Source organism: Engystomops pustulosus, chromosome 7 (genome assembly GCF_040894005.1).
Source record: "Engystomops pustulosus chromosome 7, aEngPut4.maternal, whole genome shotgun sequence".
Classification (NCBI taxonomy): Eukaryota; Metazoa; Chordata; class Amphibia; order Anura; family Leptodactylidae; genus Engystomops; species Engystomops pustulosus.
The window spans coordinates 100832829-100858370 of NC_092417.1; the positions used below are offsets into that span (position 1 = coordinate 100832829).

General features: G+C 40.8%; 1 protein-coding gene across 6 annotated transcripts in view; it reads left to right on the forward strand.

The window, feature by feature from the left end:
• ANKRD11 (ankyrin repeat domain containing 11) overlaps positions 1–25542 on the forward strand; it is a 211237-nt gene that overhangs the window by 126967 nt on the left and 58728 nt on the right. For all 6 annotated transcript variants that reach the window (XM_072117443.1, XM_072117439.1, XM_072117442.1 and 3 more), the window contains one exon: positions 24404–24533. In XM_072117443.1, the coding sequence (XP_071973544.1) occupies positions 24404–24533 (130 nt within the window). The remainder of the gene's footprint in view (positions 1–24403; positions 24534–25542) is intronic.

Genomic DNA, 25542 nt, shown 5'->3' on the forward strand with positions numbered 1-25542 from the left:
GGGACTGCAGGTAAATTGGAGTGTTTGAACCTGGAGCAATGGCCTGAGTGCCCGCAGAAAGGGCTCTGAGTGCCACTTCTGGCACCCATGCCATAGGTACGCCACCACTGCTCTAGAGCCAGATGTATCGAACACTGTTTTAATGTTTTAAGAGTTTATAGTTGTTTCAAGGGACAACAGAGACTTGCACACCAACACATTTTCAAAACACTTAACTATGGTCGGGCGTATTCCTCTCTCTCGTAAATCACTTTTCTTGTATGGCAGGATGAGGGGCACGAGGCAGAGAGCACTGTAGACAGAGGCACTTCCTGTCCAGTAGTGGGCAGAAGAGTCAATCGCTCTACCAACAAGAAAATGTCTTGATCGGATGTGGGGCGGATATAGCAGTTTTGGCTGTATGTTCACTTAATTAGGGGAGGTAGCACAGTGTCTTATATCAATCTCATGACTCTGATCGCTCTCATCATTTTTTTTTTTTTTTTTTTTTTTTTTTTTTATATTAATAGAATCTTCAGAAGCTCAATGAAAGTGTAAATAAACCATGTACTATGAGAGTCCTAAGCACATTGTCAGCTCACAGCACAGAGAAATCAAGAAGTCTGTGTTCATCTTGTGCCTCCCACACTCTGTAATCTTACTGATCAGCTTGGGCAAGGATTGGGGCAAAAACTTCAATAAAACTTTGTATAATTTGAAAATTAAAAATGATCTTTTATCGTGTAATCACTAGGGGATTCAAACTTTAAACTTTATTTTGTGTGGCAAACCCCTTTATACCAAATTGGTCTTTTACGCTTGGGTGCCTTCCAGCTTCATGTGGCAAGTCTGAGAAAGATTAGGGTGGCAGCTGAAACCTGTGTGCCTGTTTTTCCTCTTGCATTCTCCCCCTCCCTGCCTGCTCAACGCACATGACAGCAAGCGGGAAGGGGTGTGGGAGCTACTTAAGTGTGGGGGAGAAAAAGCTGACGAACCACAAAAAAGCTGTAGCTGCTCCCTAGTACTCATCACATGCTACTGGCAGGGAGCCAGGTAATGCGAATTAAACTTTTATAATAACTACTGAAATGATTCACAATGCTGACACAAATTTAATTCTCATTACCTGGCTCCCTGCCAGCATGTGATCAGTCTCATTTTGGGAGAGGGGGAGAGGGCTGCTGCAGCCTTTGTGGCTGTCGGTCTTTTCTCCTCCACACTTAAGCAGCTCCCCCACCCCTCCCCACTTCCTGTCATGTGCATTGAGAAGGCATCAGAAGTCTTAAAAAAAAAAAAAAAAACTTTATAAAAATATTCCAAACAGCTTCGGCGGTAGGCGTAAATTAACACTCCCCCACTCTGAATTTATCTGGTCTGCCCACCAATCCGCACACAACCGCTGGTGTCAGGGTTAGGGTTCCAGTTTTAAAGTTGCCCCACCCCCAGGGGGTGTCGGTAGGATGTTGAGTTTAGAATCCTTTTGATTAAAAAAAAATAATTAAAATATTTTGCAAAAACAGATTATTTTGCAAGATCTGACCGTTCTTTTACACTGTGTATATTATATACACAAATACATTCTAAATACATAAAAAAGAAATTCTTGTTGATGATAATTGAGCCGTGCCCTCCCTTCAAAAACCAACAAGATTGTTGTCCATGGATACGCATCAATTGCCAAAGAAGGGGAAAAGCTCAATTCTGAGTCCTTTTCATGTGCATTGAAATTGCATTGAAAATGCGTGTGAAAAACTGAGACACTGAACAAACTGACTGAAAACTGATTGCACTCTGATGAAAAATGTCAGTTTTTCACTGATCAAACTCTGACGTAATCTGCAACACAAGTGTGGAAGGGGCCTCATTGTATATCCCACAGACATCTTGATTTTAAGGAACATCAGGACTGGATTTATAGGATTTTATTCCTTTTAATCTTGGAAGTGTCCCAGGGCTCTTTTATGTCTTCAATGGGGAGATCTAAAGCGAAGCACACCATAACTTGGAAGTATTATAGTTTTTCTAAATATTTATCACAAATAAAAATTTATCCCACTATGAAAAAAACTTTGCCATATATGCCTTGTTTGCCCAAGACTATAGACATGTATTATAATATCATGACTCTTGCACTTTTGGGAATTTATAATGCTCATTTTGAGTCAATTGAAAACTGAAAAATATACACTTTAACCCCTTACAATTACGGCGCATTGGTGCGGGTACTTGATGGAGAGGCCTGAGCCGGTAAGTCTTTGCTGCATATTGCATATTTTCTAGCACCAATTGCGGGTGTTATCCCCGCGATCGCCAGCGGCTTCATAAAGATGGCAATATATGGTTGGACTGATTAGACAAGCTAGGGTTGCCTGAAAAATAGTTGAAGGAAAAAAAAAAAAAAAAGGTTTAAAAAATATATAAACAGTAAGCATAAACACATTTGATATCGCCACGCCTGAAAATGCCCGATCTATCAGAATATAATAACATTTTTAACTGTTTAACCCCGAAATTACAAATTTTTTTTTGCAGTTTTTAAAAATATAAAAAGTGATCTAAAGGTTGTACAGTCGTAAAAAATGGTAGCATTGAGAATAATTTAGTCACAAAAAATGACACCACCATAGTTCCATAAATCGCAGTATGAAAAAGTAATTAGTGCCAAAAGATGGCAAAATCAAATTATTTTTTTTTGTACAGGTTTTAATTTTTGTAAATGTATCAAAACCTATACAAATTTGGTATCCCTGTGATCGTACCGACCCAAAGAATAAAATACATGTCATTTAGGGCGCACAGTGAAAGCCGTAAAAACCACACCCACCAGAAAAGAGTGCAAATGCGTTTTTCCACCATTTGGATATTTTTTCCTGCTTCCCAGTACACGGTATGAAATATTCAATACCATCACTATGAAGTGCAATTTGTTATGCAGCAAACAAGCAATCACAGAGCTTTTTAAGTGTAAAAATAAGTGTTAGATTTTTGAAGGTAGGGAGTTAAAAATGGAAATGAAAAAACAAAAAAGGGCCAGGTCGTTAAGTGGTTAAAGGACATCTACTAGACTAGCAGATGGTAGATGATTCCAACTCTCCTCCCCATACCTGGGTGCACTGATCTTTTTTTATTTTAACTTGCAATGGCTGCATTTAGGAGAAATTTAATATATGCAAATGAATAAAACTTGCTCTGTAGAGCACCACTGTGTACGGAGAGCCAGTGACATCACCAGTTTTCTGCAAAACTTTGTAAATCTTGCGCATGCACGATAACAATGCCAGCGATGTGCACGTTTTGCAGAGAGCCGTGATGTCACCAGCTCTGTACGCTTCCATAATGTACTAAGTAGGGCCCGGGCATGAATACATTGATATAGCGGCGGTGCTCTGCAGAGCGTGTTTTGCACATTTGCACATATATATTTATTTATTTATTTTAATAATCTCTCCTACAGACCTGTGTGAGGGCTTATTTTGTGCGTAACAAATTTTACTTTCCCGTAATGTTATTTATTTTAACATGCCGTGTACTGCAAAGCTGAAAAAAAATTCCAAATGTGGAAAAAAAATTTTAAACGCACGTGCACGTTCTTGTGGGCTCAGTTTTTTTCGACTTTGACTGTGCACTCAAAATAACATCTCAGCTTTATTCTATGGTTCGGTGCGATCACGGTGATACCAAATTTATATAGGTTTTATTGTGTTTTAATACATTTTCAAAAATTAAACGAATGTGCACAAAAAAGAAAAAAAATGTTGCCATCTTCTGACACTAATTACTTTTTCATACTTTGGTGCACGGAGATGTGTGAGGTGTCATTTTTTGCGAAATGAGGCAACGTTTTCATTGCTACCATTTTGAGGTCTGTGTGACATTTTGATCATTTTTTATTTCATTTTTTGTGATGTATTGTATTGCAATATATGGCATTTTTGCAGGTCATTCATTACAATGAGCCACTGGCTCATTGTAACGAATCTCCAGAAGCCATGTAGCCTCGTGTCAAAAGAAGACCCGAGGCTACCATGGCAACCGATCGCTGCCCCCCGATGACTTTGCCGACGGCAATGACAGGGTTAATAGCTGCGATCGGTGCAAGCACCGACCGCGGTTATTAGCGGTGGGGGTTTTCTGCAAAATGCAAAAACCACCACCTTTGTATGAAGAGGACTCAGCCCTTGAGCCCTCTTCATACACTCCTTATACCTCTGCGCCGTAGAGCTACGACGCAGAGCGTTAAGGGGTTAATATGACCACTGCAACTGGAGTGACTTCTTTTGCAATGAATGTTTGGGAATTACTCCCGGTGGTGGTAAATGCTGAAGCCAGGAGGTCATATGCCTCAATATTGCATGTCTTTCCACTGCTGCTGGAGTGCGGGGTGGTTGTATCCAAGGATGGGACATCATGCCAACTTTTATGGGGTTCTTTATGGGGTTCTTTTCTTGTCTTAAGTCAAGGACTGCCTGTAACTTTTATTTTTAAGTACGTTTGACTTGCAGATGACCCCTAGTTGTGCCCACTCTGACCTTTTGATTATGCTCTCTGGATGCTGGTAATTGTACTGAACTCTGGCACCAAGCTGCAATGGTCAACTATGAATTATCAAATGTGTCTGACAATAGAATTTTCATAACTTTAGGTGGGTTGGACATGGATTAACCATAATGCTCCCAATATATGTTGAGAGATCAATATAATTTGCTATTGAAGTACAGAAAATAAACTTTATGCAGGAAAACCATTACATCCCCTATTTATATACTAAACATACTTATCAGAAATGGGAAGGAATTTTTTTTTACTCTTCTGGAGAAATGTTAGTGTGGCCTCTAGTTGTGCCATTCATAAAGCATTTTTGCCAATGTATAAATGATTATGGGTAACACATGGTACAGGGTCGTTAAAAAATTATTTGCTAAATTACTGACCGCCTGGGTTGATTTTTGTGTGATCAACATCATCTATACCAGTGGTCGTCAACCACCGGGCCTTGGTCCAGCAGTTTAAAAAAAAAAAGGCTCCTGCTCGGACATGTTGGGAGTGAGGGGAGGCTCCTGCTCGGACATGTTGGGAGTGAGGGGAGGCTCCTGCTCGGACATGTTGGGAGTGAGGGGAGGCTCCTGCTCGGACATTTTATTAAAGAGTAGCAGCTGCATTTCCCAGCTTAGGCCTGTACTCCAGGCAAGTTTTCCCAGTTTTTTCTGGTAAAATTGGGTACCTCCATTTACTCAGGTCTGCTTATACTTGCATATGTGTGGTATGTAATTTTTTTTTTCTGGCCCAGTCTCTGGTAAAAAACTATTTTGGATGCAGCTGGTCCCCAGATACAAAAAAGTTGTGGATCACTGATCTATACTTTTGGGTAATGTCATCTTCGTAAGGAAATGGCTGTAACGCAAGTCTTTCATGTAGGTCCCTTCTCCACCACCTTTGTTCCGTTTTTTTTAAAAAATTTTTTAAATAATTTGTGTGTATTTAACCCTTTCACACCCCACGACCTAGTATAACAATGATGTGCGGGTTTATGGAGAGCGCTCACAGGCTGAGATCTCTCTCTCCATACAAAGAGGGTGTCAGCTCTAAAACACAGCTGACACCGCTTCTAACAGATTTTAAGGAGCCCTTTTTCTTGCTTGGAGTTCCAGCTGTCAGATCTTTGATTGGACACTTATTCCCTTTCCGATTTATATGACAAGCCTAGAGTCCTTGAATATCTGAGACTTCTATTAAGACATTGGAGCATTGTGAAGTGATGGATATAACCTGGGTAGTGGACTGCAAGTTTTAAGCTGGTGTTGTGCACTTCATGGTGCTCTGTAATACCCTGTTTCTTGATGACCCATAAGTTTCTCCCTTTGTGGTTGATTACTTTGATGTGACAGATTAGTTATTAATGATGTCCTGATCAGGTCTTTTAGCCCCTACTTCTCTCACTGCTCAGCTCCCCGTCATGTACTGGGTAAATTGTGCTGAAATTACTGAGAAAAAGCCAATATCTGAGCATTGAATAACAGAGGCCCCTACTGGAGTCCTTTTGGCAGTGCACAGTGGCAAATTAAGTGACCTTATCTCTATTGAGGCCTGCTTAATCATTAAAAAAAAATTTCCTTGCATCAAACAGTTGAGAGAAAAAAAACTTTTTGCTTATTTGCTTTATTGTGCAACCCTACTCCAGTGCTGCAACCTGATTCGGAGTTTTATGGACTCCTGGTCATACACCAGGAAGTCGTGACACTACATGCCTTGTAAGTCAAAAAAGTTGCGTACAATTGTCTAGATAAGTTTGTCTCCTGTGTTTTTCATTGTCAACACAGAACTCTAAATGTAGAGCAGCTGAACTGAACAAATATGCAGTTGTTTATCCCCTTCTTGCTCCACGGCCGATATATCTGCCACTGAGCGCAGTGACTTAGCTCTCCGCGGTGGATATATCCGACTGTGAGCCAGCATCGGGATACACTGGGTGCCACTGTAACTAATAGCTGACACACCAGTGTAACACCCGAGGTCGGAGTGGGCTCCGTGCGTGGGATGTTTAACCCGTTAAATGCCAAGGTCAGCACGACCGTGGCATTTAACTCCCTTCTGGGGGTCTCAGCCTTCGGGGGGCGCCAATCGTTCCTATATCAGCCCTAAGGTCTGATCAGGACCCCAGAGCTGGCCGCTGGCAGCGCCTATAAGATGGCGTCTGATCTTAAAGGCACAGTGTTAGCCTATGCATAGACTAACACAGCCAATACCCTGCAATAAATCAGCAGCAGAGTATTATTAGTATTATCAGATGATTGCTTGTTCATGTCCCATGGTGGAACTACTAAAAAAAAAATTGTTCAATAAAAAAATTTATAAATTAATAAAAATGCCCATAAGCCCAATAACATATAGAGAGACATATAGGGGCACATCTACTAAGGATCCGCGGGCCGCGATTCTGTCAGGTTTGATCAGAGAAGAAATAAATGAGATGAGGGGAAAAATGAGGGACTGTGAGAATAGCTGTAAGGAATGGGGAAAAAAAAATTAAAAAATGTAAAAGCAGAGGTGGATTATAATAAGAAAGAAAACATTACCCTACAGACCAAACTGACGGAGCTTGAAGATAGATCCAGAAGGGCAAATCTCAGAATTATTGGATTCCCAGAGGGGGAGAATGAAAGGGATATGTCCAGTCAGATGGAAAAATGGCTAAAGGAATTATTTGGGGAAGAGGGATTTTCTAAGACATTTGGTGTGGAGAGGGCGCATCGCGTCCCCTTTAAAAAACCTCCGCCTGGAACCCCCCCCAGAACTATACTTATAAAACTGATTAATTCCCGGGATCGAGACTTTATTTTAAAACAAAGTCGGGAAAGAGAAGTGTTAAAAGAGGGCAAAATCTCTGTTTACCCTGACTTTTCCAGGGTCACACAATTAAAAAGGGCTAGCTTCAAAGGGGTTAAAAAAAGACTCTTGGAGGCTAAAATACAGTATGCGCTTATGTTTCCCACCAAGTTGCGTATTATATATAAAGAAAAGACCTGGTTCTTTGAATCTGCTGAGGAAGCAACAAAGTGGTTAGATCAACAAGGTCTTTAAGAAGGTCTGAAATTGGTGGTATATTGGGGACAGTGCACACAGACAAAAATGTATGATATGTGAATGGGACAAATGGAGTTGGGCCTGGGCTGTTGGGGGGGGGGGGGGGTTTAGGTGAGGGAGAAGATTCAGAGACCTATGGTGGGCGAGGTAGAATATGGGTCAAGTGGGCAAGTGGGAAAGGGGCGGGATCACCGCTGGCAGAAGGGTTTTTTTTTTTTTTTTTTTTTTATTATATTATGTTGAATGGCAGGCGAAACACGAATATTAACATGGAATATTAGAGGCTCCAGTGATCGGCTGAAGCGTATACAAATGTTCGACGTTATCAACAAACATTTACCAGCAATAGTGTGCTTAATTGAAACCCACCTGACCCCAGAGACGGCCCATAGATTTAAAAAAAAATGGATAAGTAGAGAATTCCACTCTTTTGGTAATATATTCTCTAAGGGTATATCAGTACTGGTACATAGGGATGTGGATTTGATAGTGAAAGACTGTTCAGTGGATAAAATTGGGAGATATATCTTTATTCATGGAAAATTGAACGGATCAAATGTTATCCTAGCGTTCATTTACTTACCTCCCCCGGCTACATTTGAGGTTTTACGTCTATTAGTGGAGTATGTTGAAAAGCACGGTAATTGTCCTCTGTTGGTAATGGGGGACTTTAATATGATTATGGAAGAAGGACGAGATAGACTCAGAGTCCCACAGAATAGGGGTATAAACATGGAAAAAAAGAGCAGATTAGCGCATTTATGTGAAGATTTAGGTTGGGTGGACGTATGGAGGAAACTATATGGTCATAGGAGAGCCTACTCATGCAGTAGTAGATCTCACCAAACCCTTTCCCGAATTGACTTATGTTTGACAAACATTTCCTTTTTCAATATGATCCGAAAAATGAACTATGAAAACATTACAATATCAGACCATTCCTTGGTAATGATAATATTGAAAGAAAAAGAGAATAGTAATAGAAGATTTAGGTTGAATCCATACTGGATTACAATCTTGTACCCTAAGTTTGATCTAGAGAAGGAGATACAATGGTTCTGGGAAATAAACTCTAAGTCGGTAAAATTAAGCATAGCATGGGATACATTAAAACTTCATATTAAAATGTTATATGGCCAACAAATTAAACAGGCTAGAGCTGAATTTGGACAGGAGGAAAAGAGTTTAAACAGAGATCTGGCCAGAGCAGAACGTACCTTTATAGACTGTCCATCTGAAGAAAACAGAGCTATAGTCACCGGCACAAAGAATAAGTTATGCACCTTTTTGATAGAGAAAGCACAGCACAAATCCTTTTTCCAGGCACAGCGGCACTTTGTTGAGGGTGGTAAATCTGGGAGATACCTAGCAACTAAAATACAGAATCAAGGGGGAAAAAACTGTATCACTGCTCTAAAAGGGGAAGATGGAAGCATTATTAGGGACCCCAATAAAATTCTAGATGTATTACGTAGTTTTTACTTAGAACTATATAAATCAGAAGAAGACGGTAGCAGTAAGGTACGACTGGAGGAATACCTCAACGAGATTCCCCTCCCAATGGTAACTCCACAACAAAAAGACGAACTGAATGCGCCAATATCTCAGGAGGAAATTGGTCGGGCGTTACAATCCTTTAGCAAGGATACATCACCAGGTCCGGACGGTATCCCTTTCAGTCTTTATAAAAAGTACAGTAAAGCACTCTTACCTATTCTAACCAATGTTTTTGAAGAACTTATCTTAGAGGGAAATACGACACACTCCATGGCTGAGGCTGGTATAGTCTTAATTTTAAAGAAAGATAAATGCCCTATGGATGCAGCCTCGTATAGGCCAATTTCACTGTTAAACACAGATATAAAAATTTTTTCAAAATTGTTGGCTCTAAGACTACAGAAAGTGATATCGGTAATAGTCCATAGAGACCAAAATGGCTTTGTGCCGGGTCGTAAAACATGGGACTGCATCCATAGGCTACAGGCGGCCATTGAGATGGGAGAGGGGGATCTCCGCTCCATCCTTTCAATCGACGCAATCAAAGCGTTTGATAGGGTAGAGTGGAGCTTTCTTTGGGGCACTATGGGGAGATTTGGGTTAGGTGATAAATTTATTAATATGGTTAAAATTATGTATAAAGCTCCCACAGCAAGAATTAGGATAGGAGAGAAAGAGTCAGAAAGGTTCAGGCTGACACGAGGTACGAGACAGGGTTGCCCTCTCTCCCCTCTTTTGTTTGCCCTGTATATCGAACCTCTAGCAATTAAAATTAGAAGAGCGGGAGACATAATAGGTGGAGGAGCGGGAGGACCCAATGATAAAATCTGCCTCTATGCCGATGATGTTGTGTTGTTTCTGCAGGATTCCCCGGTAACAATACCAAAAGTCATGGGTATGGTGGAAGGGTTCGGTGAGATCTCTGGCTTAAGAGTAAATTGGGGCAAATCCAATATTATACCCTTGGATAAGGAAGTGAAAGACTGGGTGAGCAATGAGAGTAATCTGACCTGCACTGACAGATTTAAATATCTAGGTATAGAGGTCTCCAACAATATAAAGGAATTCTACCATCTTAATCTCGTCCCCTTAGTAAAAAGCCTGAGGAATAGAATACAGAGTTGGAATGGACTTAAGTTGTCCAAAGCAGACAAGATTGGCCTGATTAAAATGGTGCTCCTCCCCCAGATATTATACACTCTCTCTGCTGCACCTATATGGTTAGATCAATCTTTTTTTAAGCTAATTGAGCAAATACTGAATGGGCTAATCTGGGGAAGAAAACGAGTAAGAATGAAGCTGGAGATGTTATATAAACCAATAGGAGAGGGAGGCCTTGGAATACCATTTCTACAAGGGTACTATTTAGCGGCACAAATAGGAAGATTAGTGGGCTGGAAAGACAATTATTTGTTCCAAAAGCTGGTTCAGCTGTCTAGCACTGAGCCAGAATCCATGTTGGAACTGCTGGAGAACCCCCTTATGAAAGAGGAAGTAGATAAGAGCTGGGTACTGGTGAAGACGCTAGCTAAAGCTTGGAAAAGTTTTAAGAAGATCCTGAACATACAAGGCCATATACAGGAAACTCCTCTCTGGCTTATTGTAAAATCTAAGGAAGACTTAGATAGACGCTTCTGGTGGAAAGCTGGGGTTCGGTATCTCTCCCAGATTATCGAGGACGGCCACATTTTATCCTTCACAATATTACAAACAAGATACGGTTTGAAAGAAGGGGACTGGTTACGTTATAGACAATTAGAGCACATGATTAAGAGTAGATCTCACCAACATAAATTAAATTTAGAAACACATGAATGTTTGGAACTTATTAGAAGCACTAGTAATAGGAAAAGAATTATATCAAAAATATATAAACATATAAGAAATGGTTTCACTCTTCACATGAAATACAAGGCACGAAATAAGTGGGAAAATGTTATAGGGGCACTGAATGAGGAAGAATGGAGTGAGATTCAAAAAAGTGTGGAGAAAAGCTCTATAAACTGGAATCACAGACTGATAAAATTCTTTTTTATTCATCAACTATATTACACACCAGCACAGCTATTTAAAATGGGTGTTAGAAATAATGCGAACTGCTGGAAATGCCAGGCAGCGAATGCAGATTTTATGCACGTAATTTGGCTATGCCCCGTCATTCAAGTCTTTTGGGAAGAAATCTTTAAGAAAATATCAATAACTCTTGATATAAATCTGGAGCCATCAATTAATACTGCTATCTTTGGTAGGGTGGACCAAGAACCGATTAGGAAGCAATATGGAAAATTAATAACAAAACTTTTAAATGTAGCTTTAGTATGTCTTGCTCGGAAATGGGGATCTCAGGACCAACCAAAAATGGAGAGCTGGTTTAAACTTTCTGGTCAGATTAAGAAATATGAACAAATCTGGATTAATGATAGAGCATCTGGGAGACAGAGAGTCTCAATATGGGACAAATGGTAGTTCATAGGGCTAAGTCTGGGCTGTAATTTCCGTTTCTTTTTTTTTTTTTTTTTTTTTTTTTTTTTTTGTTTTGTTTTGTTTTGTTTTTTGCCAGCGGGGAAATGGGGTGGGGGAGGGAAGTTAGTTATATCTTTGTTCTCGGTATCGGCACATGTAGAACAGACGATGTAAGAAATAACCTGTTTGATTCTTTAAGCGTATAAGTTGAAAAATGGTTCTGTAGAGAGTTTCTGCTCTCCTCTGATCTCTTATACGCATGCGAAACGATATGAATATAGAATTCTTCGTTAGTGTTCCTTCTGACGTATTCTCATGTGCCGGATAAGCATTGTAAAATAAGTATAGAGATGTAATGTATGTAATATGAAATGGGATTGTATGTATTTTAATAAAGCTTTTCTACTTGCAAAAAAAAAAAAAAAAAAAAAAAAACACAGCCAATACCCTGCAATAAATCAGCAGCAGAGTATTATTAGTATTATCAGATGATTGCTTGTTCATGTCCCATGGTGGAACTACTAAAAAAAAAATTGTTCAATAAAAAAATTTATAAATTAATAAAAATGCCCATAAGCCCAATAACATATAGAGAGACCTATAGGGGCACATCTACTAAGGATCCGCGGGCCGCGATTCTGTCAGGTTTCCCGAATATTTCCTGTTTCCGGCGAGCTGCCGGGTTTTTGGCGCGCGAAATCTGATTGTTGCGGCGCCGGCTTGCATGCGACACAAATCAGGGGGCGTGCCGTCGGACAACCCATCTGATTCTGACAAACTGCAGAATTTAAAAACTAAATTGTGGCGCAAGATCAAGCACTTACATGCACCTTGAAGAAGATGGTGAACTCTGGCGGACCTCAGCGGGGAAGCGACACATGCAGGAAATTGGACGCACGGTCTTAGTGAATCGCGGCAGACCAGAATCCTCGTCGGACAACTCTCAGCGGGGATCGGGATGGGTAAGTAAATGTGCCCCAATATGCGCAAAAAAGTCTAGATCCAAACACAAACCCCACATATATAGTATCACCGCGTCCATAACACGTAGAATAAAAGTAAAAAAAGCCAAATTTTTTTTTTAGCTTTTTACCCACAAAAAATGCAATAATAAATGATAAAAAAAAACTAATGTACTCCAGAATGATACTGTTGCAAAGTACCCTGAGGTGTATAGCTTGCCTGCCGGCTGGCCCCCTGTGGTGTATGGCTTGGGAATAAACTTACATACTCTTGCTGGAGGTCCCCGATGCTCTGCTCCCCGATGTTCCCGTCCCTGCAGCTCCTCTTTCTTCTCTCTGCTGTAACAGCCGGTAGAGGCGCGGCTGACGCACACTATGATGTGGCGGTGTCACCGCTGATTAGGTTATAGTGGGGTTACGCCGGCCTGGCAGAGGTGGGGTTTTTCAGCATATTTTTTGTGCTGACAAAATAGGCTTATACATAAATATATATACAGTATAGAATAAAATACAACCTTATGACCAGTCATACCTGCAAAATATAGCCTGCTACAATTCTAACTGCTGACTAAAAAAAAGGCACATTTGTCCATAAAGACCGGAAATTTGTAGGTAGAGTTTGTCATTGCACAATTTTATCTCATCATAAGCTCCTAGTTACTGTAATTTTAGTGGATTACTAGATGTACTCGAGTATAAGGCGAGCTGCCTAATTTTAACACAAAAACGCGGAAAACATTGACAAAGTATAATGTATAATAGGTTGGGAAAAGCCTCCACCCAGTATATAGCCTGTCAGCCCCCTGACATTCCCCCACCTCCCTGTCTGCCAAATCGCCCAGTGTGGTTAGAACTTTCCACCACTGTTGTGGTACAAGAAAGTCTACTGTAATTAACACTAAAATATTGTCTGACAAGGTTCAGTCTGTCTAAACCCATTGATACATGTGGAGCAAACTGAAAACTATGAAAATAGGCCTGGCCTCACACCAAAAAGTTTGATGTGCAAAGCATCCCTACAGACATTTAAAAAATGCGTTATGATAAATCTGCCCCAAAGACTTTAAATGATGGCAACAGTGTACTGACAATTATAACAGGAATGTAAATATCCATCAATTATAAAACTACATTATTTTTACCTTAAGTGTAACAGTCATTTCATAAAACTTTTGATATGTTGTAGGGCAGGTAATTTTAAGCCTTTTTTGCAATTGGATTAGTTATCTGAATCTTGCTCCTTTCTCTAGTATTCTGCAGACTTCCCCTAGATATCAGTCATCTCTCATATGGCTGTTGCTAGGGACATTCTGTCTTCACAAAGGAGCAGAGACTACGGAGCAGGAGACACTCCCCCATTTCTCTCCCTGCAGTCAGCTGATTACCTCATGTCTCACTGCTCCAGCAGTCATGTGCAGGGAGAATCCCTAACTAATGTAATAACCAAAGACCTACACTCATCTCTCCCTCAGCTTTCCCTGCACTTGTGTATAAACAAATAATCCATACAGACAAACTGCAGCCCTCCCTCCCCCCATTACCTCACACAAGGAAGTGGCAGGAGACACTCAAAGTCTTCAAGCTGTGCTCTTGTGCTGTGCTGAAGTTTCACTTAGGTACATAGATGAATATGAGATGGATAGCTCTGGTGTCATTGGTCAGCAGCAGGTGCTTGTGATAAGGTGACAGGAGGCAGGTCCCGCCCCTCCATCTTGCTGATTGTAGGTTTTTTTGAGAGCTAGAAACTATGGTCGCTGTGGGCCAAAAGAGGTACTAAATGAGGACCGAGAGGCAAAATACTTTGAGGAATGATTCCCAGGGACACCTGGAACAGATTTTTTTTTTTTTTTGCTCAGAATGACAGGCTACATTCACACACATGTCCCCCATACACTTCTAAGTGCTCACGGCCCTGTACAGGAGATCCGTAGCCCTTAGAACGATAGAACATGTCCTATCTTTCTATGATCATTTATATCTGCTAATTGCTCTTGGAATGGCATTTGTTTTGTTTGCATTTAAACAATTGCGGGTTTCACTACACAAATGGTTACTTGACACTTTCTGGTTGACTTGCATTTTGAAATGTAAATTTACTGCAACTGAGTGGCTTGGCTCTCTATTCCTCTGTCTGAGCACAAGTGGTACCTTTTAAAAAGTACTTTTCCCTATATTGAGCTTCTCAAATTCATGTAATAGGCCAGTGATGGCGAACCTTTTAGAGACAGAGTGCCCAAACTACAACCAAAGTCCAGTTATTTACCGTGAAGTGCCAACGTGCCATTTTAAGCAGTAACTTATTTCTACCTGTTCTTCCACTTCTTTAATACAGTTGAAAGAAGGAGGGCAAATTCAGACTATCATTGTAGCTTCCCTCCTGGGTATCTCTGTACAGGAAGAATGTTAGGTCCAGCAGGATGAGCTCCAAAGTTAATGCAGTTCTGTCAACACCTTCTCACTTTTCAAGCAGTTCCAAACAGCCAATGAAGTGTCGCTGTAAAATAGTGCTGAGAGCAACATCTTATAAGTTGCCTGTGACTGTGGGAAAATTTAATGGATTTGGTCCTGTTTGGTGAACTCCTGGGCTGATGGCCTGAGTGCCCACAGAAAGGGCTCTGAGTGCCACCTCTGGCACCAGTGCCATAGGTTCGCCATCACTGTAATAGGCCTTTTCCAGTGATTCCAGTGAAGTTGGATATTTGTCTCTTTAGCTTATGGGGCACAAATTGCTTTAGTGTTCAGGCCAAAACACTGTCAAGTTGGCAATGCCCATCTAAATGCTACAACCCAGGACCATTCACTTGCCACTTGTAATCAAAAGGCTGCCAAACGAACAGCACTGACCCATCAGTGTACCCATTAACATACAGAACAAGACCATTGCTTCCTCTTTTTGGCGTCTGTCAGACTAGTCTTGCACAGCTCTGCAATGTTGGGCAGCTTCGTAACAATGTTGCCTTCAAATGTCTTCACAGACAAGTCTGGATGGGGCTGGTTTGCTTGCAATTCTAAGTAAATAGCTAAATAAGTCATTTTAATGTAGCACATGGTACCCTCTGCTACACGGAGGTCATATAGTGCAGTTGGTAAATTATTCTATATATTCAAACCTCTACCAGAAGTAGAGATCCATGACAACCAATCAAAGCCTAGCTTTCATTTTTCCTCAGCTGTTCATAAAATGAAAACTGAGATCTTATTGGTTGCCATGGGTAACAAGAACAGTACTGCTCTCACACTTCTGATAAATCTCCCCAGAAGTGTTTATCTTAAAGGGAACTTGTCATCTGGAAGGTCATTTTTATATGATGACACATGATTTCAATAGCCTCTGGCATGTGTGCAAATGTCAGTGAGGGGAGGCAGCTGGGGAAAGTCTGAGGGAAGGGGAGGGCAATGAGAATGGAGGAGGGATTGAGGAGAAGAGTACTGTTTGGACTACCCATAACCCAGGACCCCCCACCAGCTTCTGGCAGGGAGCCAGGTAATGTTAAAAAAAAAAAAACCAAGCCAGTGGAACTATTCATATTGCTGACAAAGGCATGAAATAAACATGCCCGAGGCTATTGGAACCTGTCATCATGTAAAAATGGCCTTTCTATTGACAGATTCCCTTTAAGACCAGTTCAGACCTGCAGCCGGCTAAGGATAAACAGGGCAGCTGATGGTATTAAGATGTAAACATTACTGTTTAAACATTTGCAGGGATGTATTAAAGATATCTGACAGCAGAATTGTTGTAGTTGTCCATGGCAACCAATCAGAGCTCTCCTTTCATTTCCCCGCAGCAATGGGGAGCAAATTAAAGCTGAGCTGATTGGTAAACTAGAACACTTTTACCTCGGATATTTCTTATAAATCTCCCTAGTATTTTTTCATCTTTTATTCCATGTAGTCATGTCGCCTATTGATCTGTGCTATGTTTATTACTTCTAGACTTGCGCCCATATCAGATGAAGTCTAAAGTCAGATGGTTGCTTAGGGTATATAGGAGTGTGATCAGACCGCTCTGAATTACATCTCCTTTCCTCTGGAAACTAAAGATTTTCTTATTATCTCTTGAAGTGTTTTCCCTCATGCTGGAATTCCAAGGATGCTTTATTTGCATTTCTGAAATTGCAGACACTGGAACTTGAACCTCTCTTCCCACAGAAGGCACCACTTGGTCTTTAGGGGCTAGTCACAACAGACAACATTTTTGTAAAAATACATTTGGCATACAAATGCCACAGGAAGATTGTTAATGTTGAACAAACCTGTTACTTTTCAATATAGTGGTAGTTTATCATGTCTTGGGCCACAAGTCACATGACCATATAAAAGGGATGTGTGTTACTTGTTTTTGCAGCTAATGCACATCCTCGTGTATTTCTATGGGCACATATCATCAGCCTTGTTTTCCACAATTCCATAAGCAAGCTGACTGTCCTTGGTCACAAATTACAGAGCAATCCCTATCCTTTCGTGGCTTGGGCAGCCTTTACCTATTTTTTTATTTTTTTTTTTTTTTGGTTTTTCCTCGAGGTATTTGTGTTTTGTGTCTGTTTGTGAAAATTCCTATGTAAACCATTCTACTTATGCAAGATTGCTACAAGTAACAGTCGTGGTTGCATCTAAGAGTCCTTAATGAACAAGACAGGTGCCACTACTCCATACAGATCTTTCCCCGTGTCCATGGCTGTACGCTGTGCATCTCTATGGAGAGGGAAGGGGGTCACCTGGCTGGTTACGGGCGGGCATACATTCATGTGAATTCGGCCTTAGTCTTGTGTAAGGGTTTATGGAATGATGCTCCATTTTGTAATTCTAAATACTTTTTTCAATTTTATTTTTGTCTTTGCACCCATATTTTGGCTGGTAAATTGTAATGCAGAATCTAAATTTCCAGGTTCTTCTTGGTGGGCTCATTGCTGGTTACCTCTAATGCCAACAATCTGTAGAAGACATTTTATCCAGCTTCCTGCCATTATTGGCAGTTTTCCCGATTGCAGGCTGTTTGGGCCACTTGGAGGAAAATATTGGATCCTGTTTTGTCTATTTATAGAAAAGAAAGACCATTGTCTGAGTACCACTTTTAAAATGTGGTTTAGCTGTTGTTATGACATCTCCAATTCATCCTCTGTTGTGAAGTTTTGGACAGTGCAGTAGTGTTCCCCGACCAGTTTTCCTTTGCTTGTTTGAGACCTTATAAATAAATGGAGTAATTTTTCTATTTGAGGTTTGTTTATACATATATATGAACACCTGACTTACATCCCTCTGGATGTTGGTAATTTACTGTACTTTAGCCCCAGGCTACAATAATCAGCTGTAACCGTTATCAAAGGTGTCTGCCGTTAAGATTTATTGTTAATCCTGGTTCTTATGACAACACAAAAATTAGAAAATCAAAATGATTTATTTTTTTTTTGGAAAGCAAACCTTTCTCCATACTGGTCAGCTTGTTGAGCATGATCAATTTTCTTCAATTAAATTAGTTACTAAAATGAGAGATGTTAAAATATTTCAAGTGGTAGAAAACTCCCAATTTGCTGGGTCTAAACTATAGCCACGGCTCCCATCATCCTGGTACCATGTGCCAGTTTCCAGGCATAGAAGCGGGGAAATCACAAATTCTTCAGGGTTGGACTGTCCATATAGCACACCAGGGGAGATTCATGTAGGTCGGCTGGCCAGCTGGTGGGCTGCTCTGAAAATAAACCATGCACTCACCTTTCCGACGCTCCACTAGTTTATGCAGTCCATCCATGCGCGCCGGCGTCGCAAGCGGCGGACGTCAACCTGTGCGACCCTGGCGTGCATACAGCTGTCACTGCCAGCTGGACTGCATAAACTATTGGAGTTGTGGCGGAGCGTTAGAAAGGTGAGTATTGTTTAGCTATATACTGGGGGGGGGGGGGGGGGGCGCTGACTGGTGGTATATGGCATAGTAATATTCCTGTACATAGGGTGCAATATTATAGTAGTTATATTCTTGTACATAGGGGGCAGTATTATAGTAGTTATATTCTTGTACATAGGGTGCAATATTATAGTAGTTATATTCTTGTACATAGGGGCAGTATTATAGTAGTAATATTCCTGTACATAGGGTGCAATATTATAGCAGTTATATTCTTGTACATAGGGGGCAGTATTATAGCAGTTATATTCTTGTACATAGGGGGCAGTATTATAGTAGTTATATTCTTGTACATAGGGGTCAGTATTATAGTGGTTCTATTAATGTATACGGGGGACAGTATTGGTTAGTAGTTATTTTCTTGTACATAAAAGGCTGTATTATCATTTATTTTACTTAAGGGCAGTATTATAGTAATTACATTCTGGTTTATCGGAGAAGGTATTGTAGTATTTTTTTAGTATAAGGCAGTATTAACTTTTGGGTTGTTTTTTTTAAAGAGTACACAACACTTTATTCCTGTACAAGGGAGGCAGTATGAGTCTTTCTCTGTGCTTTACATGGTGATTTAGACAGTTTGTGTGGAGTCCACCCAAATGGTCATGCATGCTTGTTTTGACCCCACCCACAGAATGGGCTCACTTTTAGTTTTTTCCTGGGCCACTTTAAATTCCCAGCCCGCCCTTTAAATTATTGCGCAATGCAAGAATTTGGATTAAAATTGCAAATTTGCCATGGGGGTGGGCACAGGGCCTCCCACCCCGTGCCAGCGAGCATTCGTTTGCCGTCATTTACATAAAAAAGTATGACTGGTCGGAGCTGGCGTAGTTTTGCCCGGCGGCCACACGGCCTGCCAAATGCATTCTGCGACAAAGGGGATGTTGCTGGTGTAAAATAAATGTCAACCCATGTATGTTCAGTTGCAGAGATGATTAGTTGAACCATGTGGCCTGCCATTGTTATTGTGTTAGATTTTCCACAATATAACATTTTAAACTTTTTTTTTTTTTTTTTAATACACTATTCCCAGGAGTGTCGTTTGTCAGCTATAAATCTTTAAATTCTATGTACGTCCATTTCCGCAAATGTTAATGTTTTGTATGATAAGTTAAGACTGTTTACAAATTACTTAGTTTCAATTCCTCATGGTTTTCTAGACCTCCACTTGCTGTCATTCTTTAGAAAGCTTCTATCCTTTCATTATACAATTATTTTATGAAATTGAAACTACCCTAAAAATTTTTACTTGCATGAAACGTATTTAAATAAAGCATGATAAACCAGGGACAACTTTACAGGGACAATTTTGTTTTCTCATTAATGTACACTCTGCCTCCCATACAGAAAAAGGAGAAATTTACATATTTATTAAACAAGAAAAACTGAATAATCACATGGTGATAAGTATTCAGACCCTTTGTTTAGTATTGAGTAGCAGCACCTTTTTTTATTTATTTTATAAATCACCATTAATTCCATGGTACTTTACAATCAGTTGGGTGTTCACATACATTACATTAAGACAAAACCAGGTGCAAGTACAAAATAGAAAACTACAGTGATCAGGAGACAAGTAGAAGAAGGACACTGCCTGCGAGGGCTCATGATCTATATGGGTGGGGGAAGGTGGAAACACAAGGTGAAGGAGCAGTGCAGTTAATGTACATTGTAAGTCCTGGATGTGGTTGTGAGAAAAGCGGATGGCAACAGTGTGAAGCTGAAGGTTCTGTGAGGAACGGAGATTGGCGGTATTGGCGGAACCCATTTTTGGGCCGTTTTTAAGCAGTCAGCAAAACGCATGTGTTTTGAAAAACTCTTGCGGTTTTTGAAAACGCATCTGTTTTTGACCGGTTTTACCAATTATCTTAAAAAGCGCATCCGTTTTCTACCCGTTTTAATTAACGGACTGCTTAAAAACTGCCCAAAAACGGGTTCAAAATGGTTGCGGATGGCTTTGTAGGCCATGGTCACCTTTCCAACTAGTACAGCTATGAGTCGTCTTGGGAGTGAACATGTTTTTCACACCTGGAGTTGGGGATCCTCTACCATTCTTCCTTGTAGATTTTCTCCAGTTCCCTCAGCTTAATGTTGCTGGTCAGCCATTTTCAACTCCCTCCATAAAGGCTTCATTGGATTTAGGTCAGGGCTGTGTTTGGGCCAGTCATGAATGGTCACAGTTGTCCTGAAGCCACTGCTTTATTTTAGCTTTGTGCTTAGAATTGACACCAAAAGGTTCAATCTTCGTCTCATCATACTTGTTGTTGCAAACTGTATGCCGGCTCCCTACTGCATCTCTGGGGCTCGACCACAGTGATCTTGGGGTTCTTCTTTACCTCTCTCACCATGGCTTTTCTTCCACGATTGCTTAGTTTGGCTGGACGACCAGGTCAAGGAAGATTTGTGGTTATCACAAACTTCTTGAATTTTAAGCATTATGGAGGCCACTGTGCTCTTTGGAACCTTGAGTGCTGCAGAAATTCTTTTTGTAACCATGGCCAGAGCAGTGCCTTGCTGCAATTGTCAGAGCTTTTTGGCAGTTCCTTAGACCTCATTATTCTTGTTTGCTCTAATATGACATGTGAGGTCTTACATAGACAGATGTGCCTTTCCTAATGAAATCCAATCAGTCTAATTAAACACAGCTGCACTCCAATGAATGAGTAGAACCATCTGAAAGTGGATCTGAGGGTGCGTTCACACATTGCAGTTAAAACTGCATCGCAATCAGCTTTGAGGTGGTTTTAGGTGCAGTTTTGTCAATTGAACAGGTGAAAGACATGAACTGAACGAGTGAATGACATTTGTGTAGCAGGTTTCTCCTTCAAAATCAAATTCACTCGTTCAGTTCGTGCCTGTTCAATTGACAAAACTGCACCTAAAACCACCTCAAAGCTGATTGCGATGCAGTTTTAACTGCAATGTGTGACCGCACCCTGAAGGAAATGGACAGCATGTGAGTTAAATGAGTCACAGCAGAGCAGCTGAATGTTGTGACTAGAGGTTGCACTAACATTTATTCTTTAGGAGGCAGCCACCCAGCACTAGCTAATGGGTACCAGCGGTTGCCTCCTGTAAACTCTGGTGCACTAAAAGTGACCGCCAAGGTGCTCCTTAGCCGCTGCGGTCACAAGGTGTGTCCTGAGCTCCCTGGCAGCCTCGGCTCCGGTGATTTATCTCGCTCCAAGTGACCAAAAGAAGGCTTAACCCCCCTTCACCACATGTGGTGCTGGACTTTGCATTAAAATCGGGAAAGATTTCAAAAGCGGCCATAGATCAAAAAGTGTGCTTAAAAACGGACCAAAAACTGGTTCAAAACGCCATGTGTGGCATCACCCTTAACCAATCTGTTAAACGCATACGTTAAAAAAACACATCCGTTTTTAACGCATGCGTTTTTAACGGACTGCTTAAAAAAGGACCAAAACCGGGTTCAAAACGCCATGTGTGGCATCACCCGAAGGTGTATGTTTCCAGTAGTGAAAACAGACTGGTCGCTAAGACCAGTGCTGAATGTAAAACCGCTGAACAGATTCCTGAAACGAAAAAGGTTCAGAACTGAGAGTATCACAGACTTAAAGGGGTAATCCCATCTGGGCATTTACATTTAATTCATCTGCCATATGTAAACATTTCTTCAATTGGATGTTATTAAAAAAAAATGTTCCTGTGTGAAGATAATTTCTCATAAATGTAGTCATGTTGTCCCTTAGGAAGGAGATGGCTTCCTCGGATACGACCACCTCACATTTTGGCAGCGGTGGCCTGACCGCTGCCAAAATGTGTGCAATCCCTCCAGTAGAGGTGGCCATATCCAAGGACACATTCTTGTTTCTAAGGGACCATATGACTAGATTTTGAGAAATTATCTTCACACAGGTAAAAAAAAGTTTCATAAAATCTAATTGAAGAAATTTATATGTATGGCAGATTAATGAAATTGAATGTGAATGTCCAGACGAGAATACCCATTTAAGGCTTATTTGAAAGAGATATATCTAATAAAAAATAGATCTAAAAGACTCATTCCACACAATTTCATTTGGCCCAAAACACAGGAGACTACTTCAGTTTCTTCGGAAGGGCCACTGGAACGTTATGTTTTGGCCTCTGAAATGCTCCATAAATTTCATGAGCGCCAAGATCCATCATTACACACTTAAGGCGTCTTATGCCTAGTATATATACAAATTTTCCATTTGCATTTGCTCCGATTGACCATTTGGAGGAATGTAACATAATTTTAGGTGGAAAACCATCTTTTCTAATAGAACTAGACAAAATCTGTTCTAGATCTTACCTGTCCCCTATTTTTAGGGTTTTACATAGGTGAACATCCCTTGTATCTAAGTGTGCCCAGGGAAAAATAGAGATTCGGGGGCTGGCAAAAAAGTTTTGCCAAAGAGCAGAAATCGCATTGAGACAAATGGTGGCCTTCATATGCGGCCTGGGTTGAAGCTAGCTCCTACCAGAGAATCGCAGATGAGTTTACGTTCCCAGTTAATCAGAGGTAGGTTGGAATGAAAGGAGAAGACTCACTCAGTACTCAGCAATAGAGAAGATTATAGGCCTGGGAGCTCAATGTGTTATAGTACGTCCCTGCAGCTAGATGCTAAGCGCACGGGGATGTGCTATAACATCCTGCTTCTGGCACCGGCTCACGTACGGAGCCGGCACCAGAAGCAATGGCTGTCAGCTGTCGATCACAGCTGACAGCGTGCGCTACCACCCGCGATCGGAGCAGACTCCGATTGCAGTTGTAAAGCCCTTACACGGCCCGGTCAAGCATGACCGTGGCGCGTAAGTGTCTTCCTGCTATGGATTGGATCCCCCGTGCAGCTTACCGGGGGATCCGACCCTCTTCTGGGCAGCCCCAAAGTCTGCTAAGTGCTCTTGGGGCAGCCCGATCTTCTGAGCAGTCAGACCTCTTCCGGGCCTGACCGTAAACTGTCTGTGCATGCTCAGACAGCCAAACCAAAGTCCAGGCCCTGTGACTACCCCAGGATTTTGTCAGGTGCAAGAGTAAGTTATAACACACAATTGTATTGTAATGCAAATGCTTAGAAAAGGCAGAGAGGCATTTTTGCACTGCAGGTGTCATGGGCTTTTACAATCTGTCTTTGGTGAAAAATGAGGTCCCTGGTGACAGGTTCCCTTTAATTGTTGGAGACACAATCTGCTCGCATTTGGAGACTACAGCCCAGGCTTCAGTATTCATAGCGAAAACTTGGTCACCAAGGGCTTGGAGAGTGGATGCAATAACCTTTTCATGGTCTACTAGACCTATGCACCTTCCCTCCCCCGAATTTAAGAACATTCAGGAAGAGAACATTTCTGCTAGTCCTAGTCTACTTGGTTTGGCAGTCCAGGCCTTGGTACTATAACTGAATCAATTTGCTATTTAAAAGAAACCTGTCACTGCTGTTTGAAAAAAATTAAGTTGCTGGCAGGTTCCCATAGAGCCCTTATGGCATAAGGGCAACCTTTCTTCAGCTAATAAAATCGCTGCGCAGAAAAGAAAAAAAATTAACATTTATTCTCTGCCTGGTAACCAGGCATAGTCTAGTGAGTTGAAGTGGGCGGATACATTCTTGCGAGTCCTGCGGCTTGCTCACACCTCTCCCTACGTCATCCGGCTGTCGGCTAAATTATAACACAAATGCCTACGGCGCATGCGCAACCTTACTGCTTAGCTTCACGCTTCTGCACATGGCAGCCGTAGGCCGACGAAAATACTGATGATTTTCTTGTATAAACCTTATTAAGGGTGAATAAGGACAGCTAAACACAAAAACATGGCATTCACCACAAGCTGGTTAGTAAGTGAAGTCCCACTCCATGTGTGCCCTCAGGAGTGAATATTAAGAAAGATACTTAGCCATAGCCTCTGAATTGGAGTACAGTTATCGTCCAGACAGCACTTGTAAACACCATACTGTATTGTTAAAATATAACTATTTCTATTTCAATCATCAATAGGTTTCTAAAACATTATTTTTTTTTTGTGTTTTTCATCTCTTAGGATAAAGATAAAGTTTCTCTAAATAAAACTCCAAAGTTGGATCGAAGTGATGGCGGGAAAGAGAAAACTACAAAAAGAAAATTGCCTTTCTCAGTAGGGACAAATGGAGATCAAAAAGATTCCGACACAGGTAAAATCTTCCCTTGTTTTGGCTGTCAACTGTGACTAGTTTTGTCTAGCATGTATGCTTAAAGCTGCTACCTTTTTATTGACTCCTGAAGGTGGCTTCTGATTATATTCTTGTTCCTGAAGCCTTTTTTAAAGGGAACCTGTCACCAGGAGACCCATTTTTAGCAGTCCCCACAGAGTACATACACTGCCAAAGTGCTTTTGTATAAAAAAAAAAAAATAGGTTTTTACAGAAAAAAAGATATGTTATATTGTACCTTTCATTAGCATCTGCTGTGTGACTAGGCAGTTGCCAATTGGGAGGGGCTGGAAAGGAGCAGTTTTTTATTCAATTAACTTAATTAAATTAATTAAATAAATTAAATATTCTAATGTTAAACAAAAAAGAACATAATTTTGTTTTATGTTAACCATTTAAAAAAAAGGTTTTTGTTGTAGGCCTAAATTCTCATAGCAGGTTTCTAGTCATCGTTAAAGCGGACACCAAGGAAACAGATGTTTTATATAGAAACATCTGGGCCAGAAAATTGTCAATGTTTTGTATCAGTTATAAAAGCACAATAGAGTGGGTGAATCTTCCCATAATACTGTCTGCTGGAACATGGTTTTCAAGAACATGGATGCAAAAAAATGGAATAGTCAAGCAGATATTACTAGTAGTGGTTAGTTTTGACAAAATGGGTAATGCTTGTCAGTTCTTAAGACTTTCTGCATATCAATTTGATGCTGATTAACCTATTTATGAATTGCTTGATTGTCTTCAGCTGTGTGTGTAAAAATGACTATCATTGTTTTCATGCAAATTGCTATCTAGAAGGGTTATTCCATATTCTTGGGTAGTGACCAATGTGTGAATAGAGCTAGTCATGAGGGGGGTCACAGTCTACTGCAATATTTGATCAAGTCAATTACAGCGGTTTCTCACTTTAGGAAGACATTTTAATTGAATCAGCCTAATGGACCTGCGCAGACTGAAGCAGCAGCAGTGAGGGGGATGTTGAGTCTTCTGG